At 42.3% G+C, this 16,291-nt stretch overlaps 1 protein-coding gene and 1 long non-coding RNA gene across 5 annotated transcripts in view; one reads left to right on the top strand and one right to left on the bottom strand.

Moving 5' to 3' along the window:
• Positions 1–16,291, bottom strand: part of LOC131878695 (death-associated protein kinase 1-like) — a 61,296-nt gene that overhangs the window by 2,183 nt on the left and 42,822 nt on the right. The window contains exons 1-15 of one of the 4 annotated variants that reach the window (XM_059224775.1): positions 14,090–14,823; positions 11,243–11,551; positions 10,815–10,913; positions 9,423–9,521; positions 8,836–9,033; positions 8,409–8,684; positions 8,132–8,327; positions 7,677–7,895; positions 2,806–2,906; positions 2,523–2,730; positions 1,487–1,746; positions 1,239–1,352; positions 984–1,172; positions 703–915; positions 31–639 (exon numbers count right to left, since the gene is read on the bottom strand). In XM_059224775.1, the coding sequence (XP_059080758.1) occupies positions 31–639; positions 703–915; positions 984–1,172; positions 1,239–1,352; positions 1,487–1,746; positions 2,523–2,730; positions 2,806–2,906; positions 7,677–7,895; positions 8,132–8,327; positions 8,409–8,684; positions 8,836–9,033; positions 9,423–9,521; positions 10,815–10,913; positions 11,243–11,551; positions 14,090–14,362 (3,363 nt within the window). In that variant the 5' untranslated portion in view covers positions 14,363–14,823. Of the gene's footprint in view, positions 1–30; positions 640–702; positions 916–983; positions 1,173–1,238; positions 1,353–1,486; positions 1,747–2,522; positions 2,731–2,805; positions 2,907–7,676; positions 7,896–8,131; positions 8,328–8,408; positions 8,685–8,835; positions 9,034–9,422; positions 9,522–10,814; positions 10,914–11,242; positions 11,552–14,089; positions 14,824–16,291 lie in introns of those variants that run through there. The other 3 variants (XM_059224772.1, XM_059224774.1, XM_059224773.1) reach the window with 3 other exon arrangements.
• On the top strand, positions 983–1,840 carry LOC131878719 (uncharacterized). The gene is made up of 2 exons (XR_009373063.1): positions 983–1,123; positions 1,508–1,840. It is a non-coding gene; the product is annotated as an uncharacterized LOC131878719 (long non-coding RNA).

Below are 16,291 nucleotides of genomic sequence, written 5' to 3' on the forward strand. Positions count from 1 at the left end.
AACACTATTTTTTTATCTTGGCTTTCTTACCTCTTTACTGCCAAAGCAGACCAAGTCAATGAGAGCCTCTGGTTCTTTTGTCACTGGATGGGTTATTTTGGCGTCAAATCCATCAGACAAGACCATTTGTCGGATGATATCCGACGACGCCCAACTATGAACGACGGAATTGTGTCTGAACAAGTCAGAGACACTGAGCACGTGTTTGTCAATCGGAAGTCCAGGACTCATTTCCAGGAGAACTTGGTCAATAACACTCAAGATCTCCTCAAGGAATTGAAAACAGCTTATCTCACTTCCACCAGGACCACGGACCTTCACCGAAATAGAATCAGCCTCTGCCTTTAAAGTCATAAGTCCCTCTAGGTCACCCACACAATACTTGGAACCGTTCTCCCATTGATAGAGGTCAATCATGGCATCAGCGCCAGCTTTTCGATTGCTATGGCGCCGAAGATAGGCTTGAACCCGTGGAAAGAGGATCTTCAGGATGGTTTTGGAGTTGGAAAGAGCTTGAAGTAGTACCCCGCCGTAGACACCGTCGTCATAGCGTTTGTCCTCGGGTGACCATAAACCAGCCAGGGTCTCTGTCCGATTGAAGCATGGGAACTCGTACTCAATATCACCCTCATTTTGGCACTAAATCAAATGTTGGGAGATAGTACATACTTAAAGGATTTAGCAATCAGATTAACAACTTACCTGGGTGCACATTCCAAGGGACTCTAGGATAGGTAGCAACTCAAAGGCGTCCCATGAGGGAGCAGCCAATTGGAATTCCTCCACTGAGTAGCAACCATTGGGTCTGGCCTTGATTTTGAAGTCTCGGCTGAGCAAAAACCCACACACTGTTTGGGTCAACCATTTGGGGTCCAAGACAATCAAATCGCAGAGGTCGCCTTTCGCGTAAATAACCTGAGGTTCGGTGAGAGATTAGGAAATGAAAAAGTTCTAGGGAAAATTACCCCCATTGTGGAACGAACCTCGCCCATAAGTTGAAGCTGTTGAATGACCTCTTTTAGGTGGTCATCCGCGGACAAAGGATTGATTTGTTCCCGGACGTGCTTCATAAACTGTTGCCAAGGAATCACCGGATATTGCGACAAAGACTTTCTCCAATCGGGTAAGTAACTTAAGACCAGTTCCAGGAATCGGGTGGACCGCGGCAAACCCTGTAAATTCGATCAAAAAAAACCTTTGTTGCCTCAAACTGCTTGGAATTGGAGGATCTTGGATACCTTTTTGTCAGGTTCTCGTTGGGTTACAAGAGTGTAAGAAAGATCAGCCGTCAAACCATCTTGAATGATTACATCGTTTTCGGCCAAAACATTCGTGACTTTTGCATCTCGACCCTGAATGCCCAAATCCCAGAGAAAAGTTAGGAAGAAAGAGGATCATATTTAGAATTGAAAGAATCGCCAAGCCTCAGTTTGCCCCATTTTAAAGTCATGCCATGGTCCCATGCACAGAGATTGGTTCAACTTACATCAATAATTTCCGTTTTCAGCTCACTAATGGCGTGTTTGAGCGTTTTCATGTCTTGAGAGTTGCTCACATTGGCATCCAAAACAAACGTCCGAGGATGGAGATCGAAAACGTTACCGAATTCCGTCAATATCTGTTTGAGCACGTGATCAGCGTCCTTGGAAGTGTGCTCTCCTACGGCGTTTTTGGAACAAGACTTCACATCTGCATGTGTGGCCACCAAAATGATCCGAGCGGGCTTGTTTGACTTCCCTTGGTCACCTATAAAGGTGAATGACAAATTTGCAGAATAGTAAAATGATATTATCATTGATGTTCTCAAACTTTTGCAAATAAGATTTATTTACATCCTGGACCCTTATTTGCATCTTTTTGCATCCTGGACCGTTATATGCCTATTTGGCCCGTTTTCATATCTTGAAGCATTTAAGGCCTCTTTTGGCTAGTTTTCTTTGGGCCGAAAAATAATATTTTTACTATTTTGATAAGAAATTGGCACTCCTGACGCATGTCTGCACGTGATTCAATTCAATTCAGGGTAACGCCTACCATCTCTTTCCTAAGACACATATCTGATCCTACCACACACATTGAATGAGCATATTTTATCAAGCTACAACTACAAACAGCAACCCACTGAGGACTTTCAAGGAATGACATTGGCTGAAGTCAATTTCTAAAACAGAAGAAAGTAGGTTTCCTCAGGTATAAAAACTGGTTATCTCTGGGAGCAAATTGAATTTTCCTGCCCATGCGGTAATCCCAGTACCAATTTCGGTCACCCTGGCACTGGCCATGGTAATTTGAAGTGCCCCTACTGGCTTTTGATTACTTGGGGGACGGACTCACAAGTCAAAGCTGTTGTATTGACATCTGTAATTGTTATGAAAGTTTAGTCTTGGATTACCCTGCAGATTTTGATCCACAGGAATTAGAGATTACTATTATAAGAATACATGTGTCCAGCTTAACATATTGGTTAAAACCCTAAATATGCTAAATATGCCAAATATGCCACCAGAGCGTTTATCATTTACCTAAAGGTTCCACTGGTGGAATGCGACTGCGAAGAAATGTGAGCCAAAAGCGAACTTGTTCCAATTGGTCATTGCGCGAATCTTCCAAACTAAAAACTATGGCGTGAATGCAATTCACATTCCCGATGAAGTGATCGTAAAGGAAGAAGTAGTTCTCTTCGCCGGAGAACTCCCAAATACTTATGTCACCAGCATTTCCCAATGAGCACTAAAACAAATCATAACAAGTGAATCTCTGTATCCAAATCGAAATTAGATAGACAGATTTGCATGTAAAACATACCTGAAGGACGTCAATTCCTTTGGTGTAATCATCGTGGATAGACTCATGACTCTCAAAAGCTGCCACTGCACTTCTCACACTGGAAGGAGACGGAGGCATGCCTGGAACACCGAAAGAATTGGTCAAAGGAGAAGAAATTTTTCAATTTAGTACAATTTTGGTAATTGGAACTGTGGTAACTGAATGGTCTAATGCACCCAATAGAGGTACGACTTTATTCCCCACAGAACGTGAGTTCGTATCCCGCCTTTGGAAAAAAACTTTTTCATTCCTGTTTTGGAGCTCGCCGAGAACAGTCGCATTTTAGTTTGCTGCTGTTCTTATCTCTCAGGAATTTCGAACCAAGGTGTGACTTCCTCTGTTGCTCCTTGGTTGTTGTGAACGTGTAGTGTTCGTGGTGTTTGTGTGTGGGTGAATGAATGGGAATTGCCATTCACTCACTCAATTAGGTTTGGTTATTCACGGCTCTTTGGTAAGACGTAATTACTTTAAAACCTAATAAGTTTATTGCTCATTTATGTTTATGTCTAGCTTTAGCAGTTTCTCTCTGATTTGTAGTGTAGTATTTCTAATTCCAAATCGTTATGTGTTGCTCTTTTGTTTGATTGTATTGGTCCTTGACAATTAGATTTATTGTTCATTAGTGTGTTGATTTCATTTTGTGTTAAACCAGTTTGTTGAGTTTATTTCTGTGTTTTCGTGTTGTATTCCTAGTTTACTCATGTTCTTGATTCCTTGCTTTTCTCTGTCCCTTACTTCTTGTTTACTATCTCCATCTTAGATTTGCATGTTTAGTTTGATGTGAAGTAGTTCATTCCCATTTTGGTTGGTTGTCCTGTATCTACATTCATGACGGAAGCTATTTTTAGAGAAGTCAGCAAAGAGGCTAAACAATGTTTGGACTTGGTCTTAGCAGGGAAGGATCCTTCCATAGTCAATAAGCCCTTTATTATAGAGGCTTTAGTTGCTTGGGTCAATGAAACCAGGGTGCTGCTTGAAGAACAGGTTCACCCAGTAGTAGCTTCTCTTGAAATAGAGTAGGAAAAGACATTTGTAGAGAAAACAGTCTGTCATGTTTACCGGAAGCAGCCTTGTCCTGATGAAGGAAAAGGCTGTCAGTTTGACCACCCTTAATGGTGTCAAAAACTTCTCAAGTTGGGCCATGAGAAGTACAATGGGAAGAAGGGACGTTCGAAGGTAGATTGTCCTTTTTTTCACCTGTACATGTGCCGTCAGTCCCTGAGACTTACGACGTGCTTTCATGTACGGTGTACCTCCGTCCACGTAGAAGGGACGCATAGAGAGTCGAGAAATAGGATAGTTCAGTTTCGAAGTTTTAGAGCTGACCCTATTCCTAAAGCTAATCCCACCCCACCCCTTTTCCTTAACCCATTTAGCTTCCTCCCTCCCTCTCCTTCTACCCCCATGTTCTCTCCCACTTCCCTCCTCTTCCTTCAAATTTCCAATCCACCCCTATTATTATAAACACTCTCCTCCCTAATATTCCTTACCCCATCCTTATTCCCAAAATACGTTCCTATTCAAACGTAGCTGCCCAACCCATTTCCCAAACCCAACCTTACCCATTAGCTCATGCTTTGCCTCCAGTAGAACAAAGGTTTGTTGATAAGAGGGATTTTTTACGGCTGGAGAGGATGGTCCAAGATCTTGTGAACTTGGTCCGTCAAAAGAGAGGCCCGTAAAGGGCTATATTTGAACGTGCATTGTCTGATTTCTAAAAAAGACAGCACAAAAGTTAAGATCTTAGAAGAACTAGCCGTTGAGAGAGAGATTGCATTCATCTCTATAACAGAAACCTGGCTTCGGCCAGGGGTCTTAGATGAAGAACTAACCAAATTTAGTTTCAACTTAGTTCGTTGTGATAGGATACGCCCTGATAATCCCATATTCCCACATGGGGGCGTATGCCTATATGTTAGGAATGATTTGCACATTAGTCATGTACAAATGTCGAATGGAGAAGTAGAGGTCTTAGTTTGTCATCTTCGAGGTCTTGATTTGTCTATTGTTACAATGTATAGACCCCCTTCTTGTTCAGCAAGCTCTTTTTCGTCAGCTCTCCAATTCACTGGAAATGAGTTGGACCTGGCAGTTTGCTCGAAGGTTTTCTTTGTAGGGGACTTTAATTTTCCGGCTAGCGTTGTAGAGTGGGAGGTTAGTCCTGATGGGTATATTCCCATTTCGAAATCGACATCTCAGTCGTTCGAAAAGCTGGAAGAATTCGCGATCTTGCGCAATTTCTCCCAGCACGTTGGTGTAGCCACTAGAGAGAATAGCGTTCTCGACTTGGTCTTTTCCAATGACCCTGATCTGATCCAGTATGTCCATGTGACACCTACTAATCTGTCAGATCATCATGTTCTTGAGATAGGGTCGACCATTACTCAAAAGCCGGCGTGCTCTAGAGTAAAACCGGCCAAAAAGGTCGGTTTGGCTAAGTTCAAGTTCAAAGATGAACATTGGCCGTTGATTATAGAAAGATTAGAAGAACTTGACCTGATTTCAATTCTGAAACAGGAATCGTCCATAGATGCAGCCATTGATAAGTTAGTTTCAGTTTTTAAGGAAGTTTGCTCCAGTTTAGCAATCTCTGAATGTGTTCCGAAAGGTGGTACACGGACAAAAATTCCAAAATATAGGAAGACTTTGTTCAAAAAGAGTTGCAAACTAGCAAAAAGGCTGAAGAGCACTTCGAATCCAGTAATTGTGGCTGCTCTCCAAAAAAAGTTGGACGTAGTTCAGGGTAAGATTAAGGCCTCCATCGAATATGACCAGTTACAAACTGAGAGTAAGGTGGTTCAGGAGGTCAGGTCGAATCCGAAGGCATTTTTCTCTTATGCGAACTCTAAGAGAAAAATGAAACACTCTGTTGGGCCTTTTGAGGTTGATGGGGCAGCCATTAGCAATGTAGAGACTATGGCTAACATGCTTGGAGATCAGTTCTCTAGTGTGTTTTCAACCCCACTGAGTTCGGAAGCAACAGCTCATTGCTCTGAAGATGAGTCTGTTGAGATTGACATGGTTAGTCAAGCTGAGCGTTTAGATGATCTTGTAGTCACAGATCAAGATGCTTTAGAGGCCATAAGGGACTTGAGGCTTTCCAGCTCTCCTGGTCCTGATGGTGTGACATCTCAGTTTCTGATGAGATGCTCACTGGTTCTCGCTCCTGTTTTCTCGTACTTGATGCGTTGCATCTTGGATCAGGGCAAGTTTCCATCTTTACTAAAGTTAGATCATGTTGTTCCAATTTTTAAAGGGGAAGATAAGTCACTCCCCAGTAACTACAGGCCGATTTCTCTCACTTCGAATATTGCGAAGGTGTTTGAAAAGATCATGAAGTTCAAACTTGTTGAATTTCTTGAAGTTAATGAAGTTTTTCCTCCTAGCCAGCATGGGTCCGGGCACATTTTAGCACGGTTGCCCAACTGATTGAGCATTTGACGTAGAGCAGGTCATTGATGGACTGGAAAGACACGAGTCAGTTGATGTTGTCTATCTTGATTTTGCCAAGGCCTCTGATGAAGTAGATCATGGTCTTTTGTTGAATAGACTTCATGACATTGGGATCCAAGGCAAAGTTCTCAATTGGATAAAATCTTGTTTCAAGATAGGAATCAAATTCAGGTGTTCCCCAGGGTTCCATCCTAGGCCCTCTCCTTTTTATAATATTCGTTGCCCCGCTTCAAAAGCTTAGTATTACTGCCAGTCTCTCTTCTTATACTGATGATACAAAGTTAGTTTCTGGTAGGAATGGCTAAGATTCCAGTAGCCTTACAAAGGACTTTGATCGAATCTACTCTTGGGTAACTGAGAGTAATATGGTCCTGAACGGAATGAAATTGACCTTCGGGTCAACTTCTTTGAATACTCCACTCGTAGATAATGGAGGTAAAAATATTGAGCAGGTCTCATCCATGAAAGGCTTAGGTGCAGTCCTCCAAAATGATGGAGAGCTCAATGAGCATATCCAGTTGAAGGTGGGTAAAGCTTTTCAAATGTGTGGTTGAATATATCGCACGTTTAAGTCCCGAGATAGCATCACGATGCTAATTGTGCACAAGTCGATTGTCCAGCCACATCTTGAATATGCTTCACCCATTTGGGCTCCAATGAGTTCAGCGGGTTTGCAAAAGGTCGAACAAGTCCAAAGATGTTTCACTAGGAGCATCACAAGAATGAGAGAGCTCTCGTATTGGGAGAGACTAGAAAAGTTGGGACTGTACAGTGTTCAGAGAAGGTACGAAAGGTATCTGATACTGTACGTCTTCAAAAGCATCCATGAGGTTTGTCCCAACGCAGGATTTAGGATCAATTCTAGTGACCGTAGAGGCTTAATGTGCGTATTGAAAGCACCTTCAAGTCCTCGAGAATCCAGGCTAGTTCGAACAATGAAGCCCAATTCTCTTCTTTCTCGGGCTCCCTCATTGTTTAATTTGCTTCCCTCTAATATTCATAGGGAATACGTAGGCCTTGTTGATCTGGTAGCATCTTTCAAGTCAGACTTGGACAATTACTTTAAGTAGCATTCCAGACCAACCCTACATTNTAGTATCCTTCAAGTCAGACGTGGACAAGTTTTTAGATAGCATTCCAGATCAACCCTACCTTCAAGGACTACATCGGTCTGCCAACTCAAATTCGTTGGTAGAGCAAATATCATATAAAGATTGAAAGGTAATAAATAGATGAATAATAACCTTTCATTTTAATAGTACTGGGGATTACATTCCTTGAAGCGGTTAGAAAAGCCCGTGAAAAAACAAACAAAAAAAATTAATAACAATTCAACCAAAACGTTTGAGACGAAACAAACACCCGCGTGAATACGAAATGAAACATTCAAACACTACCTCCAATGGTGTGTTCAGGATTAACAGTCTTCATTCTGAGCCTCATGTCTCTCTGCCATTTGCCCAAAGTAGCGTCATCGTCCTTTCCCGATGAGATTGAGTATTCCTTTTTCCGTTGACTGGTTTTCGTGGGACTAGCCCGTTGCAAAGGATGGTTCTTCACACCTGAGGCCACAGCTCTTGAGGCTGTGCTGGCGGGTTTCGAGCTCGAACTAGACTCTGAAAATGAAGGGTGAACATCGAGGTGCTAAAAACGACCAAACGAGAAACATGCAATTTAAGATCAAATGTTGACAATGCATTAGAGGTGTGTTGTAGAGATATCCGAACCGGTGTCATGGCTTCAAGTCAAGGCACTGGGTAGGATACCTATATCTGTGTGCTGTTCTATTTTAACCATATCCAATTTACCCACAAACAGAGGAGCTAAAACCAATGGAACGAGAAAGAACTACCTTTGGGAAGCTTGGCATTCGTTTTAACAGAGTTGCGCTTGCTTCTTCGGAACAAACCAGTAAAGTAACCGGCACGGAGTGATTCAATCAAACTGGTTTTCCCCACTGCGGACTGACCAAATATCTTCAACTTGATTTTGGTTATGGGCAAGGATGTGGGGATCAGTTGATCAATGTAATCGTCACAACATGATTCCTGAAATATCATCAAAATTCATCATACACCAAATCAACCCCAAGTTTAACCTGGCAGTGGGGTGATGATTGATATCCTTACCCTTCTTAAACGCTTGAGAAGCTCGCTGATGTGAGGATGTCCATTGGCCATGGCAGTCAGGTCAGGGGTCATTCCGTCCTTATTCTTGGCGTCGGTTCGACTCCCGGCCAAGCAAAGACAACGCACAATCTCAGTGTGACCATTTTTAGCCGCCAGGTGAAGAGGAAACTGGCCCTCTGTATTAGTGAGGTCCACGGAGCACCCAAAAGCACATAATGATTGTGCCACCGTGAGTAATCCTTCTCTGGTGGCTAAATGCAGGGCCGTATCTCCACTCTGAAATAAAAATGAACCACAACTTCTTGCAATCAAAGTACCTTTATTGGTGTTTGAGGTAGCAGACTGGGTTTCATTAAACCTTGACGCCATGCCACTGATTTATGATGAGCCTATCACCGCCCACCATTGTCTCAAGTATGGTACTCACACAATTGACGATATCGAAGTCTGCTCCCGCATGCAGTAACAGCATGGCCACGCCGGTATATTGCCTCCGGATGGCCATATGTAAAGCAGTGTTGCCCCACTTATCCTGGTCATCGAGGTCAGGTTTGGCCTCGATTAAGCATCGGACGCATTCCAAGTGGCCTCTCGAACTGGCCACATGAAGTGGAGACTCGTCATCCTTGAATAAAGAAGAAGAATCTCTCTCTTTATAAAGTGGTTTAATCGAGGGATTAGATGCCTTGAGAAGATTTACGCGCAAGATGCTCATAATCATGATCACGCCTCGGAAAGTAATTGAGTTACAAGCACCGTCACGCCCACTTCTTGGCATTCATGTCAAGCGAAGCTTTGTTCAGGCTTCTGCCTAACACTACTCAAGAACAGAATGGTGAGATAATCCTATTACAACAAAAAGAGGAAGAAGAAGAGACCGAGAAGACGCCCGACCCCCCCTAAACCTCTCGACTTCGCTCAGAGTATTTGTTCTGTGGCTATGATTGATTATTGGAAAGTGTGAAAAGTGGAGGGTGGACTCAGGTAATCTGGGAAGCAAAGGTAGAAACGTACCTCATTTTTAAGATGTTTATTCGCTCCTGCTGCCAAGAGAATTTGCAGGATCTGTGAGAAGCCATTCCAAGCGGACACGTGAAGAGCGGTATCAAGATGCTAGAAATAATGGAAACGCGTATTAAAAACCCAGACTTGGTCGTGGCATGAGATTCTTCGCCTGGAACTGCTATTCTTTTAGTCCTGCAGGATTGATATAAACTAGGGCAATTCGCTTATCTTGGATCCTTGAGGCAGCAATCGGTGATGGAAATCTCAATGAGATTCTTGCCATCGAGTGGCTTCTGATTGCCAAACCGCTGTTTGTAGTGAGATATGGCTGGTGTGCATGCAAAGCTAGAAACTAATGGATGGTGGCAAGAAAATGCATCGCTTGCCATGGCTCCAAACCCCCAACACGAAGACTGGATGCACTCATCCTTGTGTGTACATTTTTTCAATTTTTCACGAGGCCTCACGAGAGAGTAAATTTATAGGGCCTATTATCTTGTTTACATTACGGGCGGAGCGAACGAAGAAGTCTGCTGGGATGAGCTCTGCTTTGGGGAGATGATATCCATCCATCCTCCACCGCCCAACTTTTGAAAAAAAAAATCAAATCTTGGCATGTTTGCAATTCAACTTGGATGGTCCATGCAATTGGTCCCCTTAATGATATTGCCAATCTTGTCGTGGTTGCAATTCTGAGCAGAAAGAGATTTTGCAGAATTTGCTCATTACCAAGATTGACGCCTTCCATTTACGGCTCATTTCCTGGCCCTTGTTGGTCAGCAATGGCTTGTTCCGTTTCCCCTCCAATAGTTGATTGAGGCCCGAGGGTATTTGCATTTTAATTTTCCCTCGTCCCTCCAGGATCTGTGAAATGACCATTGTGGCAGGCCAATCTCCCTCCGGGTCTGTCGACAAGTTTCCAGGCTTCACTTGGCTTTGAACTATGTCATTATTTTCAGCGCGTAAAATTGAAAAACAGCTACACTAATTAGCTTCCCAGTGTCTCCACTTTTCTGAGTCAATGCGCCAAAGAAGAGTCCCTGTGACTTAGATCTTTCAGGTTTGCCAGGTAAAAATATGTGAAGGTCAGATTTATTTCTATTGCCCTAATCACTTGGCTAGGTGACTGAGCTCGATTTAGGTGGCGTTTTGATCTGGAAACTCTGAATATGTTTTTGTCTCGTCATGTTCACTGTGGCAAGTAAATGCAACCATCCCGGTTTAAACTCCGTACAATACCCACAATCTCTTTTATCCATACATGTTATGCCACCCAGGATTTCCAACGTATTCCAATTCAACTTGAATTGAACTCATATACTTAAAAAGTCAAGTCTCATTCCCGATGGAGCTGAAGATCACTGTGAAAAATATCAAGACCCTTTCTTTTATTCATCTTACCTGGTCTTGAAGGTCGAGGTTGATATGAATAGAAGTTAAATACTGAACGGCCTCCACTTGGCCGTATTTACAAGCGGCGTGCAGACAAGATTCCCCACCCTAGAAAAATCGAAACAAGTTGGTTACAACAGGCTCTGAGCCACTTTTACAGAGTGGTCCACAATGCATTACAAATTGATCTTTTATCTCAAAACATTGTGTGTTGGGCATAGAAAAATGCAAATCAGCGCGGCTAATTCACTATTCCGAGGCCTGGCTAATGGTACATTTTGAATCAGATGCGAGTTCGACTCCCGTAATAAAGATCTGAAGACTTGATGGATGTGACTGGTATGAAATATGGTCCATAAACCCCGGAGTATAGGTCAGACCATTAACGACGAGGAACAGTATTACGATATAGTCCATTGCTAATATCCGGAACTTACCTTGTTGATCATATTCAAATGGACGCCCTGAGACACCAGGTATTTGATGGTCTCGGTGTGACCTTGTCTGGCTGCCCAAACGATCGTACTGTCTCCTTGGTGGTCTACCAATCCGAGATTGGCGCCCTTCTGGGCCAGGATCTTCATGATCTCAAAGCGTCCAAATCCGGCCGCAATATGAATGGAGCTCTCGCCCTGCTTGTTACTCTGGTTCACGTCAATGCTGGCCATGGACAAGAGCTTCTTGAGGCCCTCTTGGTTGTCCTCCTCGATGGCGCAGAAAATGGCGGAGAGAACGAAATTGTCCTCCTGTGAATGGACAAGAGTATCGATGTGATAATGGGCGGGGAAAATCTCTTGAGTGGTCTTGGCGAATGACAACACATTTGTACTTGGAATGGGCATGACATTTATCATGAGCAGCAATCCATAGAGTGTTTTTGAAGAGTATGGTTGTTGGCCTGTTCGATTATTAGTGTGATTGAACTCTCAAAGCACGAATCATTGAGCACCTTGTCGCTCGAACAAGTGTAGAGGTCAGATTTTGAGGTTATCGGCTCAAACATTTTCATAACTAGACATTTTAAACATTAACAAATTTCATCATCTACCTTCGGAATGCAATCTTCATAACTGCAAATTTAAAAAGCAATATTGAAGTTACTGTCTTTTTATTTTAAAACGTTTTGCTACGTACAGTTCTAAATTTGAATTCTTCGAATTCTTGAGAAGAAGTTAAATTTGGCGTCATGATTTAGTCTCTCAATGAGATAGCTAAGACATTTTTTAGGAAATTCAAGATTTTCAGTCAAGAAAAAGGTATGGAATTGCTCATCAACAAAAAACTAAAATTTCATCATTTCCCGCTACCAAATGGTATCTGTACTGTCTACTCCATGGTTATGAATTTACTTTATGTGCCCTTAACCAAACCCAGTCAACTGATCTGTGACATAACGATTTTAGCATCCATTTCAACGTCGTTTCCATTTCCATATATTTTATTATTTGTATATATTTGACCATACATATCCATTTACGTATTTTAAAAAGATGGTCTGAACAGCAGTCGCAATAAAAACATAATCATTATGCATTTTCGTTAGCTGATCATGTTTTTTGAAAAAAAGTCGAAAACCCCGCATGTTGCCTCGAATTTTGACCTCTAAAGCAATGTCTCCGGTTGTTGAAGGGTTTCAGGGGGAAGAAGCCCAAGCTGAGCGAGTGAGCAGAGGCAGGATAAACTGACGGGAGACAGAGAATGAAATAAATTCATGCTTTGTCATTTTCAGATTGTTCGAAGAACCTTTCTGCACCATCATGGAGCTATTACTTGCGCCAATGACAAAAGGCAGAGAAGATCCCTAATATGGCTGCGGAGAATCACTCTCATACTTCTTCTGAATGGACGTTAAAGCCGAATTCTTGGATATAATACCACTATAGTGCAACTATATTCCCAATCCATTATTCTACTTCCAAGACAATCCCCTCTCTTTCTTTTCCGAGGATCGTAAAAAAGGAGTCACTAATCCAGCCATGTCAGCCGAAAGCATCCCTTCCATCGAAAAACGACTTGCCGGATTTAATGCCATGTCCAGGCGGAGACGTGGATATCCGTGGTTGGGATTCTGAACGACAATTTGATTATGAAGCAATTGGATTCCAACTGAGAATAAATCTTTGTATGAGGGTGCGAGCAATTTTCGAGCACATTATATTTTGGAAACCCTGTCTTTCTTCTTTAATTACGAGACCTTGTGGAACTCAACGGAAGTCATCCGCTTTTCAAAATGCAAATCCATTCGTTGGGTAAAATACCAATTCGCATAGAACAAGCAATCTCGAGAGAGGATGATTTTTGCAAATTATGTTCAATAAAAAATCCTCCAAATCACGTATCGTTGTTCAGAACGCATGTGACTTCTTCATCATGAGAGTTGGTGCCAAACGCATGAGCCAGTGCACTTTGGAAGTGAAATTTGCAAGAGTCTGTAGTCAATGAATTTTGATTTTGAATTGAAGAAAATACCGACATTGGTATGTAAGGAAAGGTTCGATATTTCGAGTGAAAACTTTCTTTAACTTTTGATGGGAGGTTTTGTCAGAAAACTAACTATGAAAGATGTGGTGGAACTGGCAAAAGTTTAGGCCGGGGATGCCACGTCAAAACAGATTTCAACCTTTAGAGGCACATGTAGGCCTAGGTTGTATATAAGACAAAATTGATTCAACAACATCTCAAAAAGAAATGTCGCATCGACTCGGTTTAGAGTTGTAAAATATGGTATCTCTAGTGGATGAATAGAGACAGGCGATGGTTGCAAAATCACAAGTGCAAATAAAAAGATTCGCGTTATTAAATATAGCTTTTTGAGTGAGCAGCCTGCGGTATTTTTTAGAGAATGGCTTTTATTTACCCACGTGCATTAAAAGAAGCTTTAAAACATACAGAACAGAAGACTCCTTTGGTTAGTACACATGATGGACATTAACTAGCCTCATTTCATTGTTGCTGTTTTTTTGGTCATTACTCAAAGCATCAGAAATACCCAAAATTAACATTTCTAGAGCAAATCATTTTTCAACATTTATTTCTATAAATACTGATTTCTAATTGGCGTGACCAAAAAATCCAATTGAAAAGGCCTTTTAGCGTTTGAAAGCCATATTGCTTACCTTATTTTTGTCCACACGCTCACACACATTCTATTGAAATTAAATGCCAAAAGACATCATTTGCTAACATATTCCGCTCATCCACAATCCTTGCTGATCAAAATGATGACTCCCATCAACGAAAGCGCAGGGAATAACGAAATTTAATCGAGCTCTCCTCCAAATTACCTTGGACCCCACCCTTCGCCCATTACGAATGTTGGTTATGGGCAACGAGTATTGGAAGAACTCTTCATCCTCTTCCTCCACTTCCAGATCTTCCACTCTCAACTCGACCCTTGGCTTGGGGTTCTGCACCTCTCTCTGAGTCGTTCCCGGAGTAAAGTCCAAAGACACGCCAATCAAGTCCGAATGCAACTTATTCGCATCGTCCTTGAATCGATTCTCAATCTTGACCTTCGGGAAGTTGTACGTACTTGAGGATCCCAAATCAAAGTCCATGATGGACACACACTGCTTCACGCCTCCATGTGAACTGGATCGAACACAGGTCTCAAAACAACCGACCTCAAAGGGCCTTCTGAACGGCTCTCTTTCTCCTAGTTTTGCGATAAGGAGAACACCGTCGTGGCTCTAGTTGCTTTCTTCTCGGTCTTTCTCGTCTGACTCGTTTCACTCCACCCACACACCCCTACAAAGTCCGTGAGGGCTTCTGGCCTCTAACCACCAACCAGGCCAGTGGCAATGAAGAATGCACGTACAAAAAGCGAAATACCTGACAATTCCAATGACTCTGTACGTACAGAAACGGATATACCGTACACAACAACAGGACTGCCCTCGTTCGCCACAATCTATGGAGCCTAGAAGCATGGGAGGACTTCTGGACAAAGTTTTGGTCGGCTGGTTGCGTTGCACAGGGTAGTGCTAAATTAGCGTCACTCAAAATCCAGCCATTTTTTGAAGCTAAATGGATTATAGAAATTGGCGTTTGGCCCGGGTAAAGATACAAAGGCAGTCTAGGGGATGATTAAAATAGTTTTTAATCAATGTGCCTGTGGCAAACGAAATCATTTAAAAGTAGAGCATAATCACTGTTTGTACGAGCATCATTTATCACGATAGCATCAGTGTATTACAAATCAACCTATCAGGGAGGAAATAAGACGTCGTGATTGGCAGTTTCTTAGCATAAGGGAGGTCGACAGTTTGATTCTTCGCCCTGACCTTCATTAAGATATTTTGAGACACTTCAGCCATATCAACAGACAGAAAACCATTAGGATACTGTTCAATGACATTGCCTATTGACTTGTCAAACTCCGGCTTGCTCAAGAATTTCATAATAGCCCCCTTACGCTGCACGAAATATAGTTTACGTTCTGCACTCCAGAGGGCGCTTTGTCATTCAGCCTCTACCAAATAAATGGCTGATTGGGCTAATTCCTTGTTAATGAATTATAATGCGTTTGTGTTGTTTTTTACTAATTATATCACAATCTTATTTTCAATTAGTGCCTCGGGTCACATAATGTCCGGAAAAGAAATTGCGTTGAAGGCAAGGCGAGAGCAGTTTATGTGACGATATTTTTCTCTTCCTTATCCTGGGTTCTACGTTCGCCCATTTGCCTTCACAATCTATAGAGGTTTCGTGAGGCGTTAGTCATCATACATCTTGCCCCATGCTTTGGTTCAAACAGTCATATTTTCAATTTGCCGATTTCTTTGAGCACATAGAAATTGGATACTAAACATTGATAGCCATGTAATGGCAAGACTGCTTCAAAATTGACATGTTGTAACACAGTTCTTCTGATATTAAAGTTTTGAAGACGTGCATGGTGCAAGTTGGTTGTGATGTTTTGTTTGCATTGTGTTCCACAGGCTACAACAAAAAGCCCCAAAATCAGGATGCCAAAATTGAACTCTCCCTGCTTTTTCTTCACTTCACATGCCCAATAATCCACCTCTCTTAGCATGGGAGAATACATTGCGGCAACCCTGTAGTTTTCAGTCTGAAGCTCTGATTGTTCACAACCCCAATTCTGAGTGGATTCTCTTTCTAACGTTTACTTTTCTAGTTTCTAACGTACCTCGGATATCCGTTTCTGCCATTAACGAGTTGCTTTGCAAGAATCAAGAAGCATTGGATCCGTTTGGTTGCTTGTCCATCTCTATAGGAGCTACACTCGTCTTTTGGACGACGACGACGTAACGATTTAAACATGGATTCTTCTCTAGATCTACTCTGTTTCCATGGATGAGCTTGGAATTCATCCAGGCATGGAAGGAGACGGAGGCGAACTTTTTTGGCAGGTGCAGTTAGGAATGCCAATCTGAGAAAGAACTTGCCTCCATCATCCAAGAATTCATTGGTCACCGATTTTGGCCCCAAAAAGACGGACAAAAAAGAGCTGTTCCTGGCCTCTT

Source organism: Tigriopus californicus, chromosome 4, assembly GCF_007210705.1.
Source record: "Tigriopus californicus strain San Diego chromosome 4, Tcal_SD_v2.1, whole genome shotgun sequence".
Classification (NCBI taxonomy): Eukaryota; Metazoa; Arthropoda; class Copepoda; order Harpacticoida; family Harpacticidae; genus Tigriopus; species Tigriopus californicus.